Raw genomic sequence first — 27329 nt, forward strand, 5'->3', positions numbered from 1 at the left:
GAATTATAAACAGCTGACCTGGGCCCATAAATCAAAACAACCGATTGCTCCTGTTAGAGTAGCACAGGTAGTATTTCTATAGTGTAAGTGTCCGTTACCTGAGAAGAGAGTGATGAAGGAGGACTCAATGTAAGGCAAGATCGTCTAAGCCTGGTAACCATTGGTTAATATGGCAACAGGAGCGACACTTACATAACAGATCTGTTTCAACAAAGACCTTATTTTTATTATCAAGTTCATTTTAGAAGAATCGTACAATCCATGAAATGTGGACATCCTGAGTGAGCTAACTACCACACAAGTGTCACCACTTTACAACAGAGATCCCTTTACAACAGCAATAAAACACATGACATATATCCCGATACTGTACATTTCATGCACCCGTTTCATCATTCTAACCTGCAGGTGTGTGAGGTCCACTGAACTCCTATTTGCCTTGATATCAATCATGATGTCACTGGTGTTTTGCAACTATTTCATACCTCTCCATACAATATGCCAACTGTACCAAGAGTATGAAGAGATGTAATCTGTATCGAGAGGCATCGCCGACAATGTGGGAGTAAGCAAACGAGGTATACAGTAAGTTCCCACATCAATAATAGCCATATACCAGCACAACTACTGTAACATGATAAACCTTACTGAAGCTCAATTCCCTTTCAGGCTCTACATGAAAACATCCAGAAAGGGTCGTCTAAAAACTCTGCCCACGAACAACATAACAGAAACGTCTTCCGAATGTTTCAAAACTTCTGAGACCTCTGAAAACCAAATATATTAGTATAAATACTAACGAGATCATCTCTGTGTTCATAATTTACCATCAGACTCGGAATGAGTTCAATCTTAGGCCTGAAAAGGCCTTCGTCAAAGAGAGGCGGTACATGGACTCTGTTCAGGAGGAGAGATGGGCTCTGTCACTTTAAGAGCGGACACCACAGTACTGGCAGACTGTTTATCTAGCTATTTTATCACAGACCAACCCAGCCCTGCTCTGCTCTGACCTACATTCAACCTCTTACTTTAATAAACAACTCCATTGTTAATGGACTGGGCAGAACATTTTCCATGTCCAGTTTGATATCAAAAAGGCAAAAGGTATTTAGAGTGCAAACGCAAGCGCTCTGAAGGCTATACTTGTAATATCACTTTTCACCCAATATTCTACAGAAACAGATTTGTTAAGTATATTGTTAAGAAATACTGAAGCTGAGAGATTACTGGTAGCATGTCTAAACATGTTCAAATATACACACCCTACTGACCACAAACCAATGATAAATGGCAGTTTCACCATTGTGGTTATCTGAGTTCACTCCAGTCCAAATCCCTCCGCGTTTGAAATGGCAATAGTTAACTTCTGCTTCAGTTCTTTTTTGTTTTTGTATGGTGGCAGGCAGATCTGGTTGAAACACGTGTGAGATATAGGCAACCTGGAGAGGAAGAAAAGGTAAATGATAAATTCACATTGTTCACAGATGCTGTTCTGTATAAATCAAATGGCAGCTGAATAAAGGAGGTCTGCTTTTAGTACTTTTCAACATGTTTACAATGAATAAGAAAGAACACATTGAGGACATCTGCAGTATCTCACCAGTCGGTGGAGGCATCAATCTTAGAGATCTTGAAGTTGAGGTCGGCCATTCCTCCCACAGGGACGCGGTCACTTCCTGTTGAGAAGTGGAGCAGCCTCTTCTGGAACTTCAGAGGGAAGGCCAGCACCACGTCCCAGAATGCCCTGACCACATAGACGGAACAACACATTCGATTATTTACTGTAAGGTTAGGGTTAGGCACAATCATTAGGACCTACTTCAATTAAATGCACCATCTGGGATATTTCCTGCTGTTCGATGGTCATTTAGAAACTCAGGATTGCGGCTTTAATATCTATTCGAAATCAGGCCTTTTTACACAATTACTGATATGATGATGGGTTTACAGTACCTGATGGTGGGGTCAGCCTTGCTGTAGCCTTCGTACTGTGCTACCTTCTGCAGCGTGCTCATGTCCAGGTTGGGACTGCCACACACCAGGATCTCCACCTCCTCGGACCTCAGCAACTACAAAACGTGGGACAAGACACAGAGTCACTATCGCGGTAGTCTAACAAGTAAAACTACAGGATATATGAAACTACAGGACACAATGGGATTCCAGTGAAACTGCAGGATTTCACAAGACACCCAGTGTTAGTACCGTGGGAGTTTGTCCATTAAAGCTTGCCTACTGCATGACACAAGACAAGGAGTTACTACCATGTTGGTCTGAATCATGAATCCCTGTTCATTGAACCAATATTGCACTAAAATGTGCACTTAAAAAGAGCAGTGCTTGACTATGGTAATATCATAGTAAGGGCATGGGGTGATCAGAGTGCCATATGCATGGATCGTTGTGTCACACACTGTCTAAAGTATTAATCAGACACATTATGCAAGTGTTATCAAGTTGCAAACTTGATACATTTGGCCTCATTTTGCAAACCCTAATAGACATAGTTGCATATTTTCTCTGTATTACTCTGTCCTTGACCACTTTTCAGTCCCACGCAGTCTTCCCAGCTAGCACATTTGGTTCCTTGGAAGTTGTGGGAACATACGTTTTTGGTTTTCCATTGGTTCTGGGGAACGAAGCCATAAGTGTCCTGACCGGTAAAATTGAATGTTTTTAAAACATTCTGAGAACGGAAGTGAACATTTTGCCTTCACTGGGAACGTACATTTTTAGATTGCAGGGTGGTTCTAAGAACATTTACTATGGTTCCCTGAATGTTTTCCTGAGAGGTTTTATTCAAGTAATTAAATAACATTCTGAGAACATGTTTCAATAAGACTTTTAATAACACTGCTAGCTTAGGTTAACTGTTTTGAACTCCAAGCACAGATAGGGCACATGGAAATTAAATAGCAATAATCATGCAAACACATTTCTTTTTTTATTGTGGCATGGCATCAGTGAGATTTGAACCTATGATCTTCTGTTCGCTAATCATGGAATAGCCCACTGCGCCACCAGGATGGAGCTAGCATGCCATGTTTTTTTTTTACTCATACAAAGCTGTTCATTTTAGTCTATTCAAACAGACCCCATTTTAAAGGAAACAAGCACTCATTAAGATCAGATGTGGCCAATTAGTGGGTGCGGCCAACACACCTGAACACACTTAACATGGGAAGATAAGGCGTTGCTCTGCTTTCTTGATATATCAGTCAAATGTCCAGTTGTGTGGTCAGGTGCGGCAAATAAGCATATAGGCAAATTACAATTGGTCCAAAACAGAGCAGCACGTATTGCACTTAGATGTACACAGAGGGCGAATGTCAATGACATGCATGTCAATCTTTTCTGGCTTAAAGTTGAGGAGAGATTGACTGCATCACTATTGGTCTTTGTGCGAGGTGTTGATGTGTTGAAGGTTCCGAACTGTCTGTTCAAGCAGTTGGCACACAGTTCGGACACTCATCAGTACCACACAAGACATGCAACCAGAGGTCTCTTCACAATCCCTAGGTCCAGAACAGAGGCTGGGAAACACACAGTATTAAATAGAGCCATGACTAAATGGAACTCTTTGCCACCCCATGTAACTCAAACTAGCAATAAAAACAGATTTTAAAAAACAGATAAAAGACGGGGACTGTGAAGAGACATTTTTCATGCATTTTGTATAGTATTTTGCATTGTATTATGTATGTGATACGTGGTTGGGATACGACTGTGATATGTGGTTGTCTCGCTTGGCTATCTTAAGATGAATGCACTAGCTGTGGGTCGCTCTGGATGGGAGTGTCCGCTGAATGGCTAAATTGTAATGTAAATGTAGTGCTATGCATATTTATGTATATTATGTATTTTATTTGTTGTGTTGTTTCCTGTTTGGACCCCAGGAACAGTAGCCGCTGCCTCGGATCCTAATAAATACTAAATTATAGAGGATAGCGAGAGTTTTGTTGACGCTGAGAACGGACTATGTATGTTTTTAAATAACATTCTTAGAATGTTCTTTGAACGTTACTAATGTTTTCTTGTGTTTTTTATGGAAAGTTTTCTTAATGTTCTGAGAACATGAATTCAAATAGAACACGAGGAAACCTGCAGAAAACGTTATACTGAAGTACTGAAATTCCCACAGAAGAATGTAGTTTCTTAACGTTCTCTGAATGTTCTGAGAACATTACTTTAAATAGAACCATGAGGAAACCTGTAGAAAAAATGTTATGCTGAAGTACTGAAATTCCCACCTAAGAAACATATGGTTCTCAGAACGTTATGTGCTAGCTGGGTATCCTGCACCATTCCCAGAACATTGCGGCAAGGTTATATGCCAAATAACCATAGGACAACCACGCTCTCACCAAGCGTTAAGAAACATATGGTTCTCAGAACGTTGTGTGCTAGCTGGGTTATCACATCATGACTCCACTTTATCCAAACACACCCAGACAGTAGTGTCAGACAGTAGGGTCAGGCAGTGCACGGTCTGCAAGACTGCCTCACAGCAGCACAGTTTCACCTTGTTTACGAAGCGCAAACAGAAATGCAACCCGATGACTAGCTAGCGCAAGCCAAGCCAATGGCCAGATCCAGCTAAGGTATAGAGTTCCTGAAGAATCTGGGACAGACCAAACCGTGGTCTGCCACACCCCCTTTCCCCCCTTTCCCCTCTCTCCCCCATCTTCTCTCTCTCCCATCACCCCACCAGGCAGCCAGTGAGTTATTACTGTCACAGCAGTGTTGCATAATCAATGCGAGCGTAGACAACCATTGCGTAACTGTATCAAGGAGCTTTCATTGGCGTGGGGCCATGTGGGGGCTAAAGCTGACTTTTCCTACATGTCCAGTATGAGCCTGTTCATATGAGCATGCACTGCCTTGGGAAGCTAAGAGGAAAAGTCTCCTGAGAGAACTAATAGATTGCACTAACAGAACTAAAAATAGAACCAGTACTGCACGTATCGCACTACTGGAAAGTTCTATGTTGGTGCTGATGCAACAAAAGCTGAAGAAGACCATATTAAGTAGGAAGTCCTACCAAGATTGAGACAGGGATTTTTGTTTTAGGCTCAGTGCAAAAACAAAAAGCTCAGGGACATTTGTCATTTCAGACCCATCAAGTTTAGTCATTGTGACAAATTACATAGTATTTCTGATTCTGATATTGCATTGTATTGTATGCTGTTGAAAATGATATTCCTGGTACATGCATATTAGATTGCTATTTTTGTGATTATTTTCTATCTACAGTATCCAAAATGGATGAACTCAGCAGGCATGCTAAAATTGCTGCACAGGGAAAAGAACATAACTAATGTTTAACTGTGGTTTGTGGTCGGTTCAGCTGTGGCATACATACCAACTCTGGCATTCCGTGACACGTACACCAAACAGATAACTGAACAGTCAAATATTTGTTTTTGCAGGTCCAGACAGTTACCAATGACCGCAATAAAACAATGAGGGAAATGTCCATCCCTGAGCTCAGCGCTGTCAGCTCATCTGACAGTTATTTGCAGTACCCGAGTCTGTTTTAATCTTGTCCATTTTAATTGATTCTAATTTATTGATTACTTGGTGTAGTCCAGGGGTACTCAAATACTATCTGAAAAGGTCCAGTCACACACATTTCCTAGGTGGCAAAGGTCCGGATTGATATTGCCATTTATCAGTGCAATAACAAACTCCGACCCCAACACAAGCACTGTCCAAGACACAAACTGATTACACTCCTCTTGTTGGTGGAGAGAAAATGTTGTAGACTTGAAGCTTATTTCCTGCAATTCTAAAAATGTTGCCACGGGGCAGAGAGAATATTTAGCAGTAAAAAAAAAAAAAAAATCCTGCAATTCTACACATTTTGCCATGTCTTAATGTGTTCATATGTTATCTGAGTGACTCAAACATTACAACAAAATCATATTTTTTTGACGGGGACCCGCGGACCGTCCGGGTCTGGATACGGACCTTCGGCCCGCCTATAGAAGATGGTTGGTGTGGTCCATCTTTCACTCATTGCTAGTTCCACAATATGCCGATCGGTTTCTTTCAGCAGGTCAGCGAGGCAACAGTTAATTAACTAATGGGAAAGAAACTGATAATGACCAGAGAGAGACAGATCCTCCCATGTCAAACCATGCAACTCTAACCCTAAAGCTGGGCTGGTTCTGCATGAATACAGCAGCTTTGTGGTCTGTCTGATTGATATTCGTGGAAGGACATCACTCTCGTCATTTACTGTGGTTCCCACGTACACTTTCTATAGGCCACTCATATGAGCCTCCCCATTCGAGCCCTGGTTACTGAGTGGAGACAGAGCACACACAAAACCCCTGTTAGGAGGCCTATGTCAAGAGAAGGGGAGGGGAGCTCTGTGAACATATTTAGCAGGCAGCGAGGAACAGTACACTCACTCACACACATGCATGCACTCACAGTTGTGTGCGTGCACACGCACACACACCCTCGTGCACACACAGCCGAACCCCAACTCCTCATTGCTTCTCTGTAAAATGCAAAATGGACCTCACATTCCTCCTTATGCTGCCTAATCAGGAACTTTCTACAGGAGTTGACTAAACTCTCTGCTATTGACACTTCAAACAGGACCAGCTGGCACTGAAACGCAGCACAAGAAATGATGTCCTCTCACTTTCAGTGATACTGATACACACTAAAAAATAATGGTTCTAAATAGTACCAGATAGGGGTTCTTTGGCTTGTAACCCTAGCGGAACCCTTTTTGGTGCTATATAGAACCCTTTTTTGAAGGTTCTATAAAGAACCATGCTCATAACATTCTAAATGGAACCTGTATGGTGTTATAAAGAACCCTTTCCTAAGGTTCTATAAAGAACCATTGAAAATGTTCTATATAGTACCAAAAAAGGATTCCGCTATGGTTACAACCCTTTTGGGGGCTATATACAACCCTTTTTTATGGTTTTTTTGTCACACCAATTAGGATTCATTTATTAATTCATTTTGACATTAAAAGTCTTGACATTCTTACCATCAAAGTGTCGGAGGCGCACACACTGTGGAAGCCATAGTAGAAGGTAGTAAACTGCCTGCAAATGGACTTATTCAGCAGGAAATCTACATACAGCTGGACATACTCTGCAAAGACAAGAGTAATCAAACAATCATCTATGAGAGAAAACAAATGCCACATAGTCTGAAAGGCAGTGTACTGTTAGATATCCCAAGCTACTGCAGGACAGTGGCCTTTTCTCTGGCTCCTGTCTACTCCTCACTTACCCTTCCTGTTCTGGTTGGTGACAGAAATCTTATCTCCTCCCGGTTTCAGATTGTAGGACTTGATCACACCTATTTCTTCCTGCGACACCTAAAATGACATTCATCACATTAGTGGAGCACTTCCCTTGTGCTGTGACAGTATGTATTAAAATGATGTCAAATATATTATGTTTCATAAGTGTTATTGTGAATAAGAATGTGTTTTCCTAACCTGAAAAGTCGTACAGAAGTCCTCCTCCACGTTGCCTTCATAGCTGAGAAGTTCTGCCAGCCCATGAGAAAGATCCTGAAACACAAGACCAAATCGATAAGCATTGCTTTTTATATAGATTGCAACCAATATTTATGAAGTATATATAACTTCTTCTTCTTCTTCTTCTTCGTCTTCTTCTTCTTCTAAATCTGTAAAGGCTAAATAGAAAAAAGCCTAAGAGGAAGAAAAAAACATCTTGCCATTTGAAAGTGCCATGGTGGAAACTTCTGCCTCATACAGCACAGAACACTATTTTCATAGAATGTTTTATGGAGGAAAATCTGACTTCATTTTGTTATTGATACATCTAATGACTGACTTCTTTTTTTATAGCAATGTAAGACCAAACAACAAGAACACCATGTTAAGCCTTTGCCACTACACAATCTAGAACACGTATTGAGGAAACAAAATTATATAAAACCATTATATGGTGTATGCATTGTGCATGATTTGTTGTTGTTGATTTTATTAGGATCCCCATTAGTACCACAAAGAGGACCTTGGGAAAATTACAACTGGTCCAGAACAAGGCAGCGAGGCTGGCACCTTAAATGTACACGTAGAGCTAACATTATTAATATGCATGTCAATCTCTCATGGCTCAAAGTAGAGGAGAGACAGACTTCATCACTACTTGTTTTTGTAAGAAGTGTTGACATGCTGAATGCACCGAGGTGTCTGTTTAAACTACTAGCACACAGCTCAGCCACCCATGCATACCCCACAAGACATGCCACCAGAGGTCTCTTCACAGTCCCCAAGTCCAGAACAAACTATGGGAGGCGCACAGTACTACATAGAGCCATGACTACATGAAACTCTATTCCACATCAAGTAACACACGCAAGCAGTAGATACACCTTATGGAACAGCAGGAAGAGACACAAACAAAGGTACAGACACATGCATACACACACACGATAAAATATGCACTATACACACGCCTACACAGGGATTTTGGATTGTAGATATGTGGTTGTAGAGTAGTGGCCTGAGGGCACACACTAATGTGTTGTGAATGTATTTTAATGTTTTTAAAATTGTATAACTGCCTTAATTTTACTGGACCCCAGGAAGAGTAGCTGCTGCCTTGGTGATCCATAATAAATACAAATACAAATACAAATTAGCCGACGCCAATGGCGACAGCTAGTCTTACTGGGGTCCGACACTTAACGACAAATACATTACAGACAAAATACTTCACAATTTACAAACATTTAAAAACATTAACATGTATAGTCCCGTGTAGCTCAGTTGGTAGAGCATGGCATTTGCAATGCCAGGGTTGTGGGTTCGTTTCCCACGGGGGGCCAGTATGAAAAAAAGAAAATTTGGAAGAAAATGTATGCACTCACTAACTGTAAGTCGCTCTGGATAAGAGCGTCTGCTAAATGACGTAAATGTATTGTGTGTGTGTGTGTGTGTGTGTGTGTGTGTGTGTGTGTGTGCATCTATCAGTTACACATACATTATATATACAAAAGTATGTGGACACCCCTTCAAGTTGGTGGATTCAACTATTTCAGCCACACCCATTGCTGACAGGTGTATAAAATCGAGCACACAGCCATGCAATCTCCATAGACAAACATTGGCAGTAGAATGGCCTTACTGAAGAGCTCAGTGACTTTCAATGTGGCACCGTCATAGGATGCCACCTTTCCAACAAGTCAGTTTGTCTGTTTGTTTCTGCCCTGCTAGAGCTGCCCCGGTCAACTGTAAGTGCTGTTATTGTGAAGCTGAAACGTCTAGGAGCAACAACGGCTCAGCCTGCGAAGTGGTAAGCCACACATGCTCACAGAACAGGACCGCCGAGTGCTGAAGCGCACAGCGCGTAAAAATCTTCTGTCCTTGGTTTCAACACTCACTACAGAGTTCCAAACTGCCTCTGGAAGCAATGTTCGACGGAAGCTTAATGAAATGGGTTTACATGGCCGAGCAGCCGCACACAAACCTAAAATCACCATGCGCAATGCCAAGCGTCAACTGGAGTCGTGTAAAGCTCGCCGCCATTGGACTCTGGAGCAGTGGAAACACGTTCTCTGGAGTGATGAATCACGCTTCACCATCTGGCAGTCCGACTAACAAATCTGGGTTTGGTGGATGCCAGGAGAACTCTACCTGTCCGAATGCATAGTGGCAACTTTAAAGTTTGGTGGAGGAGGAATAATGGTCTGGGGCTGTTTTTCATGGTTCGGGCTAGGTCCCTTAGTTCCAGTGAAGGGAAATCTTAACACTACAGCATTCAATTAAATTCTAGACGATTCTGTGCTTCCAACTTTGTGGCAACAGTTTGGGGAAGGCCCTTTCCTGTTTCAACATGACAATGCCCCCGTGCACAAAGCGAGGTAAATACAGATATGGTTTGTCGAGATCGGTGTGGAAGAACTTGACTGGCCTGTACAGAGCCCTGACCTCAACCCCATCGAACACCTTTGGGATGAATTGGAATGCCGACTGCGAGCCAGGCCTAATCGGCCAACATCAGTACCTGACCTCACTAATGCTCTTGTGGCTAAATGGAAGCAAGTCCCTGCAGCAATGTTCCAACATCTAGTGGAAAGCTTTCCCAGAAGAGTGGAGGCTGTTATAGCAGCAAAGGGGGGACCAACTCCATATTAATGCCCATGATTTTGGAATGAGATGTTCGACGAGCACGAGTCCACATACTTTTGGTAATGTAGTGTACATGTCAGTACATCACACAAAAAGTAGGTCACATGGGGGAGAGGCGTTGTGCCGTGAGGTGTTGCTTTATTTGTTTTTTTAAACCAAGATTGCTGTTCACGCATTATGAGATGGGAGTTCACTTCCGCTATATAAGATGGAAGGGAGTTCCATGCACTCATGGCTCTGTATAATACTGTACATTTCCTTGAATTTGTTCTGGACTTGGGGACTGTGAAAAGACCCCTGGTGGCATGTCTGGTGGGGTAAGTGTGTGTGTCAGTGCTGTGTTTAAGTTGACTATGCAAACAATTTGGAATTTCTAACACATTAATGTTTCTTATAAACACAAGGACCGATGCAGTCAGTCTTTCCTCAACTCTTAGCCAAGAGAGACTGGCATGCATAGTATTAATATTAGCCCTCTGATTACACTGAAGAGTAAGACGTGCCGCTCTGTTCTGGGCCAGCTGCAGCTTAACTACTGTAGGTCTTTCTTTGCAGCACTTGACCATATGACTGGACAATAATCAAGATAAGACAAAACTAGAGCCTGCAGGACTTGCTTTGTGGAGTGTGTTGTAAAAAAAGCAGCATATCTCTTTATCATGGACAGATCTCTCCCCATCTTTACAACCATTGAATCAATATGTTTTGACCATGACAGTTTACAATCTAAGGTAACACCAAGTAATTTAGTCTCCTCAATGTGGTCAACAGCCACACCATTCATTACCAGATTCACCTGAGGTCTAGAACTTAGGGAATTATTTGTACCAAATACAATGACATCCCTGTGATTATGCTATTCCAATCCATACCTCAGAACATAGTCACATAAAATACATTTTATAATGCAAAAGCAATCATTTGAAGAACAATTACATGTGTTTGACGTCAGTGCTGGGCAGTCTTTTTAAAGAACTTGTGCTGGCTTTTTCCCTGCCCTCCTCCAATTTAGGTAAAAGTATTCAACAGAGGCCGTTATGTAAGCTAAGACAAGGCCAACTGCCCAGTAAAAACCAACATCTGGCAAGGCTGCGCAGCGCAATGAGATGCATACTGAATAAAAAGCTACACAATTACACCAAACGCAGTTTAATACTAGTCTTAGTGACAGTAATGTATTGTGTGCATACAAGTAAACAGTATATGATTAACATAGATTTAGTTTGTTTTGAGTTTGTAGAAATCGCAAGTGGCGATGTGCAAAAGTTAGGCTTGAGTGCCCTCTGCTGGTGAATATTGGAAGATGTCAGTCCTTCAATCACTTTCACTAGCAACTCAAAAATCTACATATTATGTGAAACTACAGGATTATATAAGGAAATATTATATCAACCAAGCATAACATTGATGGCAATTGCAGAACATGTCATGCCACATGAAGTGTATCTCTCCTCTCCATCTCTCCTACCTAGACAGCTAACTACAGCTGGCATTCTTGAACCCACCTGATCAATAAAAAAAAGCTGCCATCACCAAGAGCGCTTCACCAGCAGTGTTGGACTGCTAGGTGTGACATCTGTGGGCAAGAATCTATCACTGGTGTGTCTCAGGTGATGGTTGGAGTCCAGCTTGGCACCTCTGAGACCTAGCTACATCACTCCCATCTCACCTTGGCAGCAGCTACACTGTTATGAGACTGGTGGCAGGGTGAGACTGGGACTATATGGAGTGTGAACCTGGTTGATTATCTCACAGTCCTGTGACGCACGGCATCAATAGCACAATATATGACTCCCTAAACTACAAGCATATTACTGATGTTATGATGCCTAAATTCCTTCACATATTGTTCAGCTATAAGTAGGAACAGGGGCATATTGGAGTTATTTTTAACACACTCTAAATAACTTCTTAGTCTAGCAACCGTACATCCATATTCAGATACTGTACAAATCAACACTTTACCCGTCAGAGAAAATCTGAATCATTCTAAAATGGTCCTCTCATAAGCGTCACATCCATTCATTTGATTGTATAAATAAATATAAAGAGGAGTATTTTGCAAGTATACAAATGTTCCTTTGACCACTGCAAGCAATATTATTGTACTTGTGATCGTTACAAGAAGAGTGCAGTGTAATGGTAAAGAATGCCAGTGAGAGAGCTGAATCAGAGCTTGTGTTGTGTACATACAGGCATGACCTGCTGCAGGTCGTCCAGGGTGAGGGTCGCCATGCCAACGGGGGAATCGGGGTCACACGGCACCACGGGCGGGGTCAGCAGCTTCTTGTAGACACAGGGGGGGAAGCTGATGTCCAAGGTGATGCTGTTGTAGACAGCCAGGCCCATGAGCTGACACATAAAGTTAAGGGTGTATCAAAGTCTTAAGGTAAGGCGGTAATCACAGATCCTTTACAATAGAAAGCAATTATCTTCAACCCCAAATGACTCAAGGTTATCATTAAGAGAACTCATATACACCACTAGATGAACAGAATAAAATGTGGTTAGTTATATTCATTTAATGTAGCATAGCAGTATTGTGCTTCTGATTTCTTCATACTTTGTAACGACAGCATTTTATACCAGCTTCACAGACCATGCAGCGTGTGCTGATGATCACAATCATCACTCGATTAACACAGCATTTTATACCAGCTTCACAGACCCTGCAGCGTGTGCTGATGATCACAATCATCACTCGATTAACACAGCATTTTATACCAGCTTCACAGACCATGCAGCGTGTGCTGATGATCACAATCATCACTCGATTAACACAGCATTTTATACCAGCTTCACAGACCCTGCAGCGTGTGCTGATGATCACAATCATCACTCGATTAACACAGCATTTTATACCAGCTTCACAGACCCTGCAGCGTGTGCTGATGATCACAATCATCACTCGATTAACACAGCATTTTATACCAGCTTCACAGACCCTGCAGCGTGTGCTAATGATCACAATCATCACTCGATTAACACAGCATTTTTCCCATGTATATTGGCTAGTAGCAAATCTGAAGAGGGAATATAAACAGCAGGTGTATTATGCGTTTACAATGAAACTCCTAACGCGGTTCCAGCTGCTTCTGGCAGATCTCAATTCATGTGTCGTCCATATGGAACTTCTGTGGGAAAGGCTAAAGCTGCAGAGCTCCCTAGCTTGCTAAATAGATAAAGAGAGTTTGGGAAAATCCTTCAAGTTATATTGGCGCAGACTTGGGGAAAATTCCATGGGAACTGAGAGGCGGAGAATGAAACACAGACCGCTGCAGCCAGACCTGCAGCCCACAAAATAAGACATAACAAAACCTTTCAGTTTCTATCACTATCTCTCCCTGCATTTTTTGTCACCCTGCCCTCCCTGTGGTGTTGGTTAAACAGTTTCAGACAGAGACACATAGCCACTTCAGTGTCTGTCAGTGTGCAGTAATTCTAACTGAGTGGCTGACAGACTGGTGAGGTGGAAGGGGTGCAGGGGTATGTGGGTGGACTAGCTCAGGCTGGCTGAACATGCCTCAGGCATGGAAGGGACAGCAGACAATAGAGAGAGATAAGATCAGCACACAGCCCTGGCTCCTGGCTACTGGCTGCCTCTGTGTCTGCCTCATCACTTGTGATTGTGCAACTTGGCGAGATTCGAGTCAGCCGTACCCAAGGGGAGAGCCACGTGCGCACAAGCTGTGACTCCCCACGCATGACTGCTAGGGTTCATCACTGGAGAAACACTGACTATCGTCTCTGCAGAACACCTGGAAAGTGCTGAATACATGGTAGTGTCATTCCACCAATAGAGTGCCCTTTGGGTAGTGTTATTTTGTTTAAAAAAAATAATATACTGTATATATTTCACCTCATTTTTAAAGTAGACTCAGCGATATAACATAGGTGCAGAAAGTAAACAGCATAGTGGCTCAACTTCTCTGCTGTTTTGGTCCCGTGGCTATAGATACAGTGTGTGACTGCGCAGATACAGTGTGTGACTGTGTGGGAGCGAAGTCTTGCATCTTGCTCATCTCAATATCTGCGGTGCTGCTCGTTTTGCTGAGTCTACCTTTCACATTCTGTCATAAAGAGCACATGTTCAACTTCACAACAAACCTATTTTCCCATCTACATAGGTTAAATTAATAAAAATGACTATAAAAAGGTGACAATTAAAGTAACAGGGTTGACTGTAACAGGCTTGACAATTTCATCTTAAATTAGCCATAAATCCCATTGTGACAGGGAGAATGGAAGCTTGTTGTGTGCAACAGGGAGGGGCATTTGAACGCAAACTTCACCCCCCAAAATGTACTTGTTAAAACATTTCTAGTCTGTCTATCTATGGGTAACAGGGTTTTCTGCCACAAAACCCCAGAAAATGCCCCAAAATAGTAGGACCAGCTCACCTGCTTTTAAAACTATGATTTGACTATTAGATGTTCATTGTTTCTTCTGAAAAAATAATTTTAAAAGGAATAGTTTTACCATATTAAAAAGAGTTCAGTTCACGTAACAGGGTTGACCTTAAACCTGAGGGACAAATGTAAATGAATCACTAATCACATGAAATAATAATAATCTTCGGAAATGACTTTGTCAATGCAACAAAATAACTAGGGATTTACAGTTATGGTGAAAACCTGGGAAAATGTGGGTCTTAAATGGGTTCTAATCTTCCAAGAAATCTGACAAACATGATGTGGGACATGTCAAAATTGAGATTTTCAGAGAAAACAACGAATTGATTTGAATGAAAACACACTACTATTGAAATGTTGACATGATTTAGTTAAGTTATAGTGTATGTGTATATGATCTAACTGTTTTATCAAAATAAACACAATGTCACATGGATAAAAACACATGAATATTCTGCATACTTTAGTTATTCTATTAGATTACATCAGATTGCAACGTGCCAAATAGAAAAGCACTGCAGTGTCTCCTCAGTTTAGAAGATGACAAACTGAAGAATCCCCACAAAATTATAGTTCTAAAACTAAAGCTATCATCTGCAAAGCAGCAATTAACCTGGCATAGGGATAGTGGCGAACCTCAGAGTATCTATGGTAAATGTGCAAAGATTCCCTTAAGTATAGCGCCAGGAGTTCTTCCTCACTACGTGACCTGACTAAAACTCCAGGCGCCAGTTACAGGGTACAACATGAGAATCTGTTTACAGTTCGCGACAAGCTACAACGGTACCTTAAATCACGGTATGGTACAAAAGGATACAACTCCGACCAATCGGAACTCAGAGTAGTTGTCACACTTCCAGCTGCTGAACCAGTGATAGTGGGAATCCTTGAAGAATGTAAACATGCCTTCAGAGAGGAGACACAAATACACTCTGCTTAAACACAACTCCACCCAGACATGACATAGACATAGAACACAGGCAGATAACAAATGATCAGAATAGAGTACATGGGAATTTCGTTTTTTGGACTGCTAGGTCCCAGACCAAATGGGAGTTACTGTAAATAGAATGGTCATCTATTGCAGTGCTATGTATCTGTCCCAGAACATGAACATCGTACATTTTCGTTCTTTTCTTCATTAACGGCTAAATGCAGGTCAGCATTCTTAGTCTGGGTACTGGTTGAGACTTTAGGATGGGGAACAGAAAGCCAGGGCTAAAGGAGAAATACATCTCCTTAACGTATACTGTTATCTATAGAGAAAATAGTATTGTTGCAAACAAAACAGCTGTAACATCTGTTATCTCTATGGCAACGCATATGCCTGATCTGTTTGTCCCATATGTCTCACCGTAGTCTGTGTGAAAGATCTGTCGGATGAGAAGGAGAAACCACTCCTTGGTCAGACCACCCATGTCTAAACCAGCCTCCCCCACAAACGACACTTTCAGCTTCTTCTTCAAGTCTGCTCGGTTTCTAGTCAGCTAAAAGCAGGAGAGCAAATTAAGCTGCGGCCAACTTTCTTGAACTTATCAGACCAAGGCATGCCGCATGTCTGAACTTAAACATATCTCGGATGCTTCAGTTTTGAAATGCACTGCATTGAAAGCAGTGAAATAACTGAATTTACATCAAATTAATTGGCTCTTACATTATTGCATAACATAAATAGCAATCAAGCCTCTATACCAGGGCTGGGCTGTCTTCTTAAGTAATGTTCTTGTGTGTCTGTTAGATGGGAAATGGTATTACCTCATCCAGTGAGTCACTGACCAGCTGCAGCCGTCTGACTTTGATGTTGAGAAAGAGCAAGCTCATATCCACTCGCTGTCTGCGAGACACTTTGTCCACCAGGCTTTGCTGCAATAAATAACAAGAGCCACTCCTTATGTTGTTACCACAGTACATGTTGTTTAAATTGGACCACTGCTGTCTGAGAGGGAGAGCTTATGTTTTCAGTCTGATGCAGTGAGATATACACTGTAAATATTGTAAACGTATTGTTCTGGGTTTTTCCTGACTACAAGAGGGACCGGAAAAAAACTTGAAAACCTATAGAATATACACTCCAACATACATTAATTATGTATATACACAGTATTTAATATATTCTATATTATTTAATATACACAGTATTTATATATATATACATATTTTTTTTAAATATATATACACAGTGCCTTCGGAAAGTATTCAGACACACAGGCGCCTCACAGGTCCTCAACTGGCAGCTTCATTAAATAGTACTATTTAATGAAGCTGCCAGTTGAGGACCTGTGAGGCGCCGGTTTCTCAAACTAGACACTCTAATGTATTTGTCCTCTTGCTCAGTTGTGCACCGGGGCCTCCCAATCCTCTTTCTATTCTGGTTAGAGCCAGTTTGCGCTGTTCTGTGAAGGGAGTAGTACACAGCGTTGTACAAGATCTTCAGTTTCTTGGCAATTTCTCGCATTGGAATAGCCTTAATTTCTCAGAACAAGAATAGACTGATGAGTTTCAGAAGAAAGTTCCAGCTACAATAGCCATTTACAACATTAACAATGTCTACACTGTATTTCGGATCAATTTGATGTTATTTTAATGGACAAAAAAAATTAATTTATTTCGAAAACAAGGACATTTCTAAGTGACCCAAACTTTTGAAAAAAAAGATGAGAGAGGCCTATAATTTTCATCACAGGTACACGTCAACAATGACAGACAAATTGAGGGAAAAAAATCCAGAAAATGACATTGTAGGATTTTTAATGAATTTATTTGCAAATTATGGTGGAAAATAAGTATTTGGTCAATAACAAAAGTTTCTCAATACTTTGTTATATACCCTTTGTTGGCAATGACACAGGTCAAACGTTTTCTGTAAGTCTTCACAAGGTTATCACACACTGTTGCTGGTATTTTGGCCCATTCCTCCATGCAGATCTCCTCTAGAGCAGTGATGTTTTGGGGCTGTCGCTGGGCAACACGGACTTTCAACTCCCTCCAAAGATTTTCTATGGGGTTGAGATCTGGAGACTGGCTAGGCCACTCCAGGACCTTGAAATGCTTCTTACGAAGCCACTCCTTCGTTGCCCGGGCGGTGTGTTTGGGATCATTGTCATGCTGAAAGACCCAGCCACGTTTCATCTTCAATGCCCTTGCTGATGGAAGGAGGTTTTCACTCAAAATCTCACGATACATGGCCCCATTCATTCTTTCCTTTACACAGATCAGTCGTCCTGGTCCCTTTGCAGAAAAACAGCCCCAAAGCATGATGTTTCCACCCCCATACTTCACAGTAGGTATGGTGTTCTTTGGATGCAACTCAACATTCTTTGTCCTCCAAACACGACGAGTTGAGTTTTTACCAAAAAGTTATATTTTGGTTTCATCTGACCATATGACATTCTCCCAATCCTCTTCTGGATCATCCAAATGCACTCTAGCAAGCTTCAGACAGGCCTGGACATGTACTGGCTTAAGCAGGGGGACACGTCTGGCACTGCAGGATTTGAGTCCCTGGCTGCGTAGTGTGTTACTGATGGTAGGCTTTGTTACTTTGGTCCCAGCTCTCTGCAGGTCATTCACTAGGTCCCCCCGTGTGGTTCTGGGATTTTTGCTCACCGTTCTTGTGATCATTTTGACCCCACGGGGTGAGATCTTGCGTGGAGCCCCAGATCGAGGGAGATTATCAGTGGTCTTGTATGTCTTCCATTTCCTAATAATTGCTCCCACAGTTGATTTCTTCAAACCAAGCTGCTTACCTATTGCAGATTCAGTCTTCCCAGCCTGGTGCAGGTCTACAATTTTGTTTCTGGTGTCCTTTGACAGTTCTTTGGTCTTGGCCATAGTGGAGTTTGGAGTGTGACTGTTTGAGGTTGTGGACAGGTGTCTTTTATACTGATAACAAGTTCAAACAGGTGCCATTAATACAGGTAACAAGTGGAGGACAGAGGAGCCTCTTAAAGAATAAGTTACAGGTCTGTGGGGGCCAGAAATCTTACTTGTTTGTAGGTGACCAAATACTTATTTTCCACCATAATTTGCAAATAAATTCATTAAAAATCCTACAATGTCATTGTCTGGATTTTTCTTCCTCAATTTGTCTGTCATAGTTGACGTGTACCTATGATGAAAATTATAGGCCTCTCTCATCTTTTTAAGTGGGAGAACTTGCACAATTGGTGGCTGACTAAATACTTTTTTTCCCCACTGTATATATATATATATATATATATATATATATATATATATATATATATATATATATATATATATATAATATATATATATATAACATGCTCTCCAAGGATGTCAGGGACAAGATTGTAGACCTACACAAGGTCTGAAGTTTGCCAATGAACATCTGAACGATTCAGAGGAGAACTGGGTGAAAGTGTTGTGGTCAGATGAGACCAAAATCGAGCTCTTTGGCATCAACTCAACTCACCGTGTTTGGAGGAGGAAAATGCTGCCTATGACCCCAAGAACACCATCCCCACCGTCAAACATGGAGGTGGAAACATTATGCTTTGGGGGTGTTTTTCTGCTAAGGGGACAGGACAACTTCACCGCATCAAAGGAACGATGGACGGGGCCATGTACCGTCAAATCTTGGGTGAGAACCTCCTTCCCTCAGCCAAGGCATTGAAAATGGGTTGTGGATGGGTGTTCCAGCATGACAATGACCCAAAACACATGGCCAAGGCAACAAAGGAGTGGCTCAAGAAGTGGCACATTAAGGTCCTGGAGTGGCCTAGCCAGTCTCCAGACCTTAATCCCATAGAAAATCTGTGGAGGGAGCTGAAGGTTCGAGTTGCCAAACGTCAGCCTCGAAACCTTAATGACTTGGAGAAGATCTGCAAAGAGGAGTGGGACAAAATCCCTCCTGAGATTTGTGCAAACCTGGTGGCCAACTACAAGAAATGTCAGACCTCTGTGATTGCCAACAAGGGTTTTGCCACCAAGAACTAAGTCATGTTTTGCAGAGGGGTCAAATACTTATTTCCCTCATTAAAATGCTAATCAATTTATAACATTTTTGACATGGGTTTTTCTGAATTTTTTTGTTGTTATTCTGTCTCTCACTGTTCAAATAAACCTACCATTAAAATTATACACTGATCATGTCTTTTTCAGTGGGCAAACGTACAAAATCAGCAGGGGATCAAATACTTTTTTCCCTCACTGTATATATATATATATATATATATATATATATAAAATACAATAATAATAATAATACTTTAAAAAATATATATATATATATGAATTCTCTGTACATTAACACTAGGAGGTCAATATGCTAATATAAAGAACGGTAATAGTTAGGCTGAGAATGTGATGCATTGCCTGTGCTACTGTGCATTACAATGACACTATCAAAGATGGACGACAAGGACCTATGTGAGTGAGAAGTGACCTCTGTCTCACCCTGGCCATGCTGATCATCTGCTGTTCCGAGTCCTTCTGGATGATGGCCTTCTTCACCACCGTGGATAGAATGAAGGGGAACTGGCAGAATGTAAACCTGAGGATGGGGAGGAACGGGGAGGAACAGGGAGGAACAGGGAGTGTTTGGTTATCATAGCTTATCACACGGAAATAATGTTTTGGTTTCATCAGGGATGTTGTGTGATTTGTTTGGTTAGTCACTTTAACTCTACCCACGTACATATTACCTCAATTACCTCGACTAACCGGTGCCCCCACACATTGACTCTGTACCGGTACCCCCTGTATATAGCCTCCCTACTGTTATTTTATTTTACTGCTGCTCTTTAATTATTTGTTATTTTTTACTTACCAATTTTTTACTTAACATTTATCTTTCTTAAAACTGCATTGTTGGTTAAGGGCTTATAAGTCAGCATTTCACTGTAAGGTGAACCTGTTGTATTCGGCGCATGTGGCAAATACAATTTGATTTTATTTTATTTTGGTGTACGATACCCATTGAAGATCGTATCATATCTGATGTTGCAATCTGACATCATAAACAAAGAATCTGTTGTTCTAATGCTGAAAGCTGACACAAGAGGGAGCTCCTTTATTTACAGGGAAACACAGGAACCGTACCAGCAAGGGGTTGTGGGGAGAATTGAAGAGCACTGGTCAACATAAGCTTTGCTCTGATAATATTGTCATGTCACACCTGGTAGAGTTTCCCTGAGTCTGCCATATGCGATAGTCATCCATGAAGTCAGTGTGGTCCAGCGTGGGGTTGTAGAAGTCAACAAATGGCAGGATGGGGGTGCTGGAAATGACATTTGCTGCATCTACAATGGAGAAAAAGAGAAACAGAAGAATATATCACGTTCTCCTGGAGACTGATATGTTTTCTCCTGACCCTCAAACAACATCTACCCCAGACACATATGGGTAGGAGAACCAGACAAATATGGGTAGATAACCAGACAAATATGGGTAGATAACCAGACAAATATGGGTAGGAGAACCAGACAAATATGGACAGGAGAATTCAATGCCTGTAGAAAGTGCAGTTTAATCCATTACAAGGGATAGACCTAAATCTCCACAACACTACACTAACATCCCCTTGCCCTGACCATTGCCCCAGTCTCAGCTCCCTGTGGGGGTGGAGATAGAAGACGACCTACTCACTGAGGAGGGAGAGGACCTTTGTGGCGGAGGGGATCCACCAGGAGCACTTGGCCATGGGGGGCAGCTCCTCAGGCTTGGCTGGGAACAGACGGGTGGAGATGAAGAGGTGCAGCCGCTCCACCAGCTGTTTGAACCGCTTCTGGGACAGCCTGAGTTAGACAATCATAATCGAAAACAGAGGCATTATCAGCATGGCAAGGAATACATTTTAACTTTCAAAATAGATTGTCTTGTTTGAAAGCTATGACTGCTCAATTCCTACCAACTGCTACTAAAACAATTTGGAAAACATAATTTATTTATCCTTCCTGGATAAAGAATAACAACATGGCTTCTTTCTGAGGACTGTGCTTACTTTGTGGATAACAACTACAGCCTGAAAAAGCATGGGATTGCATAAGACAGAGGAACAATTCAGACTCTTACTTCTTAAACCAGTGCATCAGGAAATAGTGGTCTGCTTCAGCCAGCGCGGCTATTTGCCTCAGTAAGTGTGCATAGATTACATATGTGGCTGGGCTGGTGCACTGAGGGTTCTGCAACAAAGAGGAGCTTTTTCAGCAGTGGCAGTGCACTTCAAAAAGGAAATATAGCTTTACAACAGAAGAAGTCTGGCTTCTAATAAAGACTGGCATTACAGAGGAAACCAGACTTTTCTACTTCAAACATGACCTCATCCATTCCCTAGGCAGAGAGAGAGAAAGAGAGAGAGAGAGACAGAGTGAGAGAGATGGAGAGAGAGAGAGAGAGAGAGAGAGAGAGAGAGAGAGAGAGAGAGAGAGAGAGAGAGAGAGAGAGAGAGAGAGAGAGAGAGAGAGAGAGAGACAGAGAGAGACAGAGACAGAGAGAGACAGAGACAGAGACAGAGACAGAGACTGAGACAGAGAGAGAGAGAGACAGAGACAGAGACAGAGAGAGAGAGAGAGAGAGAGAGAGAGAGAGAGAGAGAGAGAGAGAGAGAGAGAGAGAGAGAGACAGAGAGAGAGAGAGAGAGAGAGAGAGAGAGAGAGAGAGAGAGAGAGAGAGAGAGAGAGAGAGAGAGAGAGAGAGACAGAGAGACAGAGACAGAGAGAGCGAGAGAGCGAGAGACAGAGAGAGAGTGAGAGCCCAAAGACAAATCATACACTCAATTTAGAGATTGAGAGAACTGGAGAGACTCAATAACCACAAAAAGTTGTTGGTATGAAAGGGATAGAAGATGTGCTTTTTAATTTACCGCCCCATAAAACGTCTGAAACAATAATAAAGTAATAATAGTAGTAAAACAATAAGAAAACCATAAATGGGATAGAAACAGGAGTCTCCAACCAAAGTCTCAATTTTTAGCAGACAGAAATCGTCCCAGTTCAACTCAGCCATTTCCCCAGTCTGCCTCCCGAGTCTCTCCCAGGCTATGTGTCTAATGCTTGTGTCCATATTTGGCCGGTGCCAAGACTACCTCTAGTCTGTTGGTCATGTGTAAAGTAAACACTCTGCTCTCGTTATATCCCGAGCCTGACTGAGACTGAGACTGACTGCTTGGGCTATGACTGGAGTCAATGGGCCATGTGGTGAGGGAGCACATCGAGAGTTTCCTGTGTTTCTGATTTGCCTTTAGACTGAGGGCTACTGTGTTTAACCTACTGAGGACCCGAAACACAAAGAGATTCCGAAAAATGGCTGTGGAGCACATGTGTGTGTGTGGGGAGTGTGTGGGGGGGGGGGGGCACATTAGCCAAATCTGTATGTCATTTGTACCAGTAATGTGTAAATATACTGCACGTGATGCATGACGTTACCTGAACTAGAATGAAATACGCTCTCAGGTCATCCTTTGTCCGTCGACTGCAAAACAAAGCAGACAATATGAAGTTAATTTCATTCCTCATCCAGCACGTAACATTTGATTCAATATTCAAGTCACAAAGTATAGAGCTTTACTATGTAGACAGGAATCGTTTCGTTTCAGTGGCAGCTATAAGAGTGCTACAGTATATGATTGTCACACACCCCTTCCATTCTCTTAACAAGCTGTTAATGATCCCCTTCAGCACTGCTCTCTGGGCGTCAGGAGGCTGTTGAATCAATGTTAGATCAAAGTTAGTGAGAGGTTTTCATTTCAACTACCTAATATAAACATGGCTATTCGTTGCTCTATCACTCTACATACCGTGAGCGATAATGCGTCATAGACAGCATTGACGAATTTGGTATTGATTCCTGAGTCTTCAATCGTGTTGAACGGAGCGTTTGCTTCTTTCTGGACAGAGAAACGAATAATATATTTAGATTAGGACTAACACATACTTTAGTTTAGTCTACTTTTATTGGTGATTCGCTCAGTCCAAGTCTGGTTCACTTTGGGGGAAGGCTAATATTCTATATTATACTTTGTTATGACATAATTATCCTAGACCCTCTAGGAAGCAATGCAAACCGACCATCACACGTGCTAAACATTTACCCAACTGTTGCGTACATGATCATACGTTCTCTTATAGGTCCTGCTCTTATGAATAACACTCTCCATGGAAACCACGCACAAGTGCTCTTTTTTCCGACCCTCTGAATAACTTAATTCATTCAGACTCAAAAACCCCTCTACAAATTCCCCTTTACCTGGCTCCCAGAAATACTATATTGACCGACTTTAAACACCAAAACAATGATCACCTTTTATTTGCGTTGATCAGTCATAGTTGCTTTAGAGATTTTACTATCACACTTATCCATACAAATTAATTGACATAGTCAGGGGTGCAACGTTCACTGGGGACAGGGGTGGGGACATGTCCCCCCACATTCTGAAATTGCATATTTTTATAATTGGAATGTGATACAAAACGAGGCAACGGTGTGCTTTAGGACCATGTTAAAAGCACACCATTGGTCGGTATAGGCCTCCGAGCGGTCGGGTGGGCTGTTTGGAGTGTTTATCCGACTGGATTAAAAAATATATTTATATATAATAATTATGTCCCCCCCACTTCTAAAACCAAAGTTGCACCCCTGGACATAAATTAGTAGTGTAATAAGTCCTTATAAATCATGCTGTAGAAATATCACTGGCTTGATTGACAATACAAATATGAAACCGCAGGATGAATATGGCACAGACATGGGGATCACCCACCTTAAAGGTAGCATTCAGTTCTAAAAAGGAGCTGAACGTGGTCAAGTAGAAATCATGGATGTGTTTCCAATCGCCTGAGACTATTGCCCTCTCAATGTCCTCCCTAGTAAACGTTAGACAAATATTAAAAGTTATTTCTGTTTGAGTGTACCATTAATAATAAGGACGTGTGTGTGTATGTGTGTATGTGTGTGTGTGTGTGTACTTACTGAAACTTTTTGGCAGTCTTGGTGCGGAGGGGCATGACTGGGTCGGAGGCAACGCGAGCCCTGACCTCAGGAGGCAGAATGTCAACGGTGATGCGATGTTGATGTTGATGCTTCTGTCTAACATCAGGACAGATGGGGGGAAGCTCTCTACCTGCAGGCGGAATAACAACACACATATTAAAAACACACAAACACACTCACCCAAATGTATCATCCCTGAAAATACTATTATCTATTAAAGCTGCAATATGTAACTTTTTGACATAGAAATGTGAGTTATAGATCTGTCATTCTCATTGAAAACAAGTCTAAGAAGCGGTAGATCTGTTCTATGTGCGCTATTTCTATGCTTCCCATTCTTAAGTTTTGTTTTTGCATCTTTTCCTTTCTGTTTTGTACACCAGCTTCAAACAGCTGAAAATACAATATTTTGGGTTATGGAAAATATATTTCACAGCTGTTTAGGTGGTAGGATGATTATCTACACTATACATGCTTGTTTTGTCACATAAACTGAAATTAGGCCAACTATTAGAATTTTAGCAACCAGGAAATGGCGGATCGATTTCTGCGTAGTGCACCTTTAACTAATTCCTAATGAAAATGAAGGCGGTAACCCTTATGATTAACTCTACTTGCTGGTAATGAGAGCCCAGGTACCAGTGTGTAAGACAGGTGCTCTTATCCACAACATTATAGTTTAACAATCTCAATTAACCGTATATAACAAGATGAAACCTGCATAATAGTTTTTTTCTTCTCATATCACAACAGTGAGCAGCATTGGGCAATGAACTCTCCATATTTTCAAGTATAAGTGACAGCAATATATTAACATCTTGTATTTTTTTAAACTTCAGTCGGCAGCCCACACAACGGTTGTGGTCATTACACCCAGAACACGTTCTCCCTGTAAAGGAAGAGCAGCTCTGAGTGGGCCTCTGTCTCCCTCATCTGCATCAAGCATTGATGCTCAAGTCTCCTCGAACATTCTTTGATCTCAAGAATAGGAAGCCACGACAACACATCTGCCTGGAGCATTGCTCATTAATTCAAAGCAGCCTGTATATGTCACTTTGAAACTGAAACTAGCCTTTCTTTTGGGAGCGCTGAGTGAAAATTATTTCCTTGTAAGCCTCTTAGTGATATTATTAAGTCTCTGTACCTGAAGGTAACAATTTAAAACATGTGTTAGCTAGCCATACCGATAGCTCATGATAGATCAAACTTGATTAAGTGCTTCTTGCCTGCACTTTGATATTGGTTCACTATGGCTGCGTATACACAGGCAGCCCAATTCTGATCTTTTTTTCACTAATCGGTCTTTTGACCAATCGGTTCAGATCTTTTCACATCAGATCTTTTTCAGAACGATTAGTGAAAAAAATGAATTGGGCTGCCTGTGTAATTGGGCTGCCTGTGTAATTGGGCTGCCTGTGAGCGTCAGAAGTCTCAGTTCACAAAATACTGTTGCTTACTATTCCAGTTGACTCTTGAATTAGGTAATGTGAACATTAGGGTTACCATGACAGACCATACCATGCCGTATGCCAGGAAGGATAAACTGGGAAGAGAGGCTGTGGCTACCATCCTCCTTTCTGTGGTTTGAGATGAAGTTGAGAGATGGATATGGCAGGTTTGGTCCATGATCAAGACCCTATGATAAAAATTACAATTCATTTTACAGACATCATGGTCTGCGTTTAGACAGGCAGCCCAATTCTGATATTTTTTCCACAAATTGGTCTTTTGACCAATCACATCAGATCTTTTCACATCAGATATTTTTCAGAGCTGATCTGATTGGTCAAAAGACCAATCAGTGAAGAAAATAACAAAATAGGCTGCCTGTCTAAACACTGCCAAGAGTCTTGGATGTCCAGAAATGTACATTAGGTCCTGGAATTTTGACAGTATAGATTAGAACTATGACAGTATAGAATACTATTCATTCACAGCAAGTACTGTAGCACTTAGGCCACATAAATAAAAGTTGGATACATAAACAAAATGTACAGTATAATGTTTGGACTTTGTTACAGTGATAATGTGGTATATTACTCACAAAGCTGCTATGCTGTTTTATAACATAACAGGGTTAGGAAGAGCTGGCCAAAAGGTCCCACCCTTTGTTTTAACATCAACACATTTCCAAAAGGATAAGCTCTGAGGTCATTGAAATAGTTAAGTTATCATTATACAATGAAATCATTTTTCTAAATTGACATTTTATGACTTCACTGTGACATTGGTCCCTTATGGAAATTATTTTAAAACACAGAAAACTGTTAATTTCTTTCTTAATTGGACATGAAAACACATTTAAAGAAATGACAAATATTTAAAAACATTTCATACTCACAGAAGTGGAATGACTGGAAATTGGAGGGAGTCTATCTCTCTCCCTTTCCCCCTGATGCTGTGGTGTGTGGTTTTCTCTCGTAATGTTGAGTAGCATTTCTTCATCAGTTGAAAAGTCTGGTTTAGGTCGCAGTCACATTGCTTTTTTCTTAACCAAAACAATTTAAAAGACTCACAATACCCTCATACACGGTACCCACAGTAAAAAAAATTTAAAATAATAATAATAATCTGAAACTAACTCTTAAAGAACAGTCAGGATCTGAAACGCTCTCTCGTCTTCATTGTAAGCAGGTGAGCTCGGCAAAGTTGTCAGCGCGCAGAGACCAGAGTCTGATGCTGTTGTCAAGGTGAACAGGCACGAGCGTCCGCATTCGATAGGTAATGTCGCCGAAGTCTGGTTTAGGTGATACGCTTAGCTGAGCTGAGCATAAATTATTTATTTTCCACCTAACTGGATGTATCGTCTATATTTCCAGCCCAGCTGTACA

The 27329-nt window shown here is 41.5% G+C and overlaps 1 protein-coding gene across 1 annotated transcript; it reads right to left on the reverse strand.

Annotated features, from left to right (window-relative positions):
- LOC311143562 (putative E3 ubiquitin-protein ligase HECTD2) lies at window positions 1–27329 on the reverse strand. Its single transcript, XM_084179415.1, has 21 exons — window positions 26840–27329; window positions 26017–26134; window positions 24478–24628; window positions 24269–24371; window positions 23306–23395; window positions 23146–23210; window positions 22935–22980; window positions 21583–21692; window positions 21157–21305; window positions 20687–20810; window positions 19966–20062; window positions 16306–16413; window positions 15905–16037; window positions 15368–15456; window positions 12332–12490; window positions 7475–7549; window positions 7264–7351; window positions 7016–7122; window positions 1954–2069; window positions 1601–1744; window positions 1–1439 (listed from the first exon to the last, which is right to left on the reverse strand). Exons 1-21 carry the CDS (start codon window positions 26933–26935, stop codon window positions 1319–1321), a joined length of 2289 nt encoding a protein of 762 aa, XP_084035541.1. The 5' UTR covers window positions 26936–27329; the 3' UTR covers window positions 1–1318.

Source organism: Coregonus lavaretus (assembly GCF_964263955.1).
Source record: "Coregonus lavaretus genome assembly, chromosome: 1".
Lineage (NCBI taxonomy): Eukaryota > Metazoa > Chordata > Actinopteri > Salmoniformes > Salmonidae > Coregonus > Coregonus lavaretus.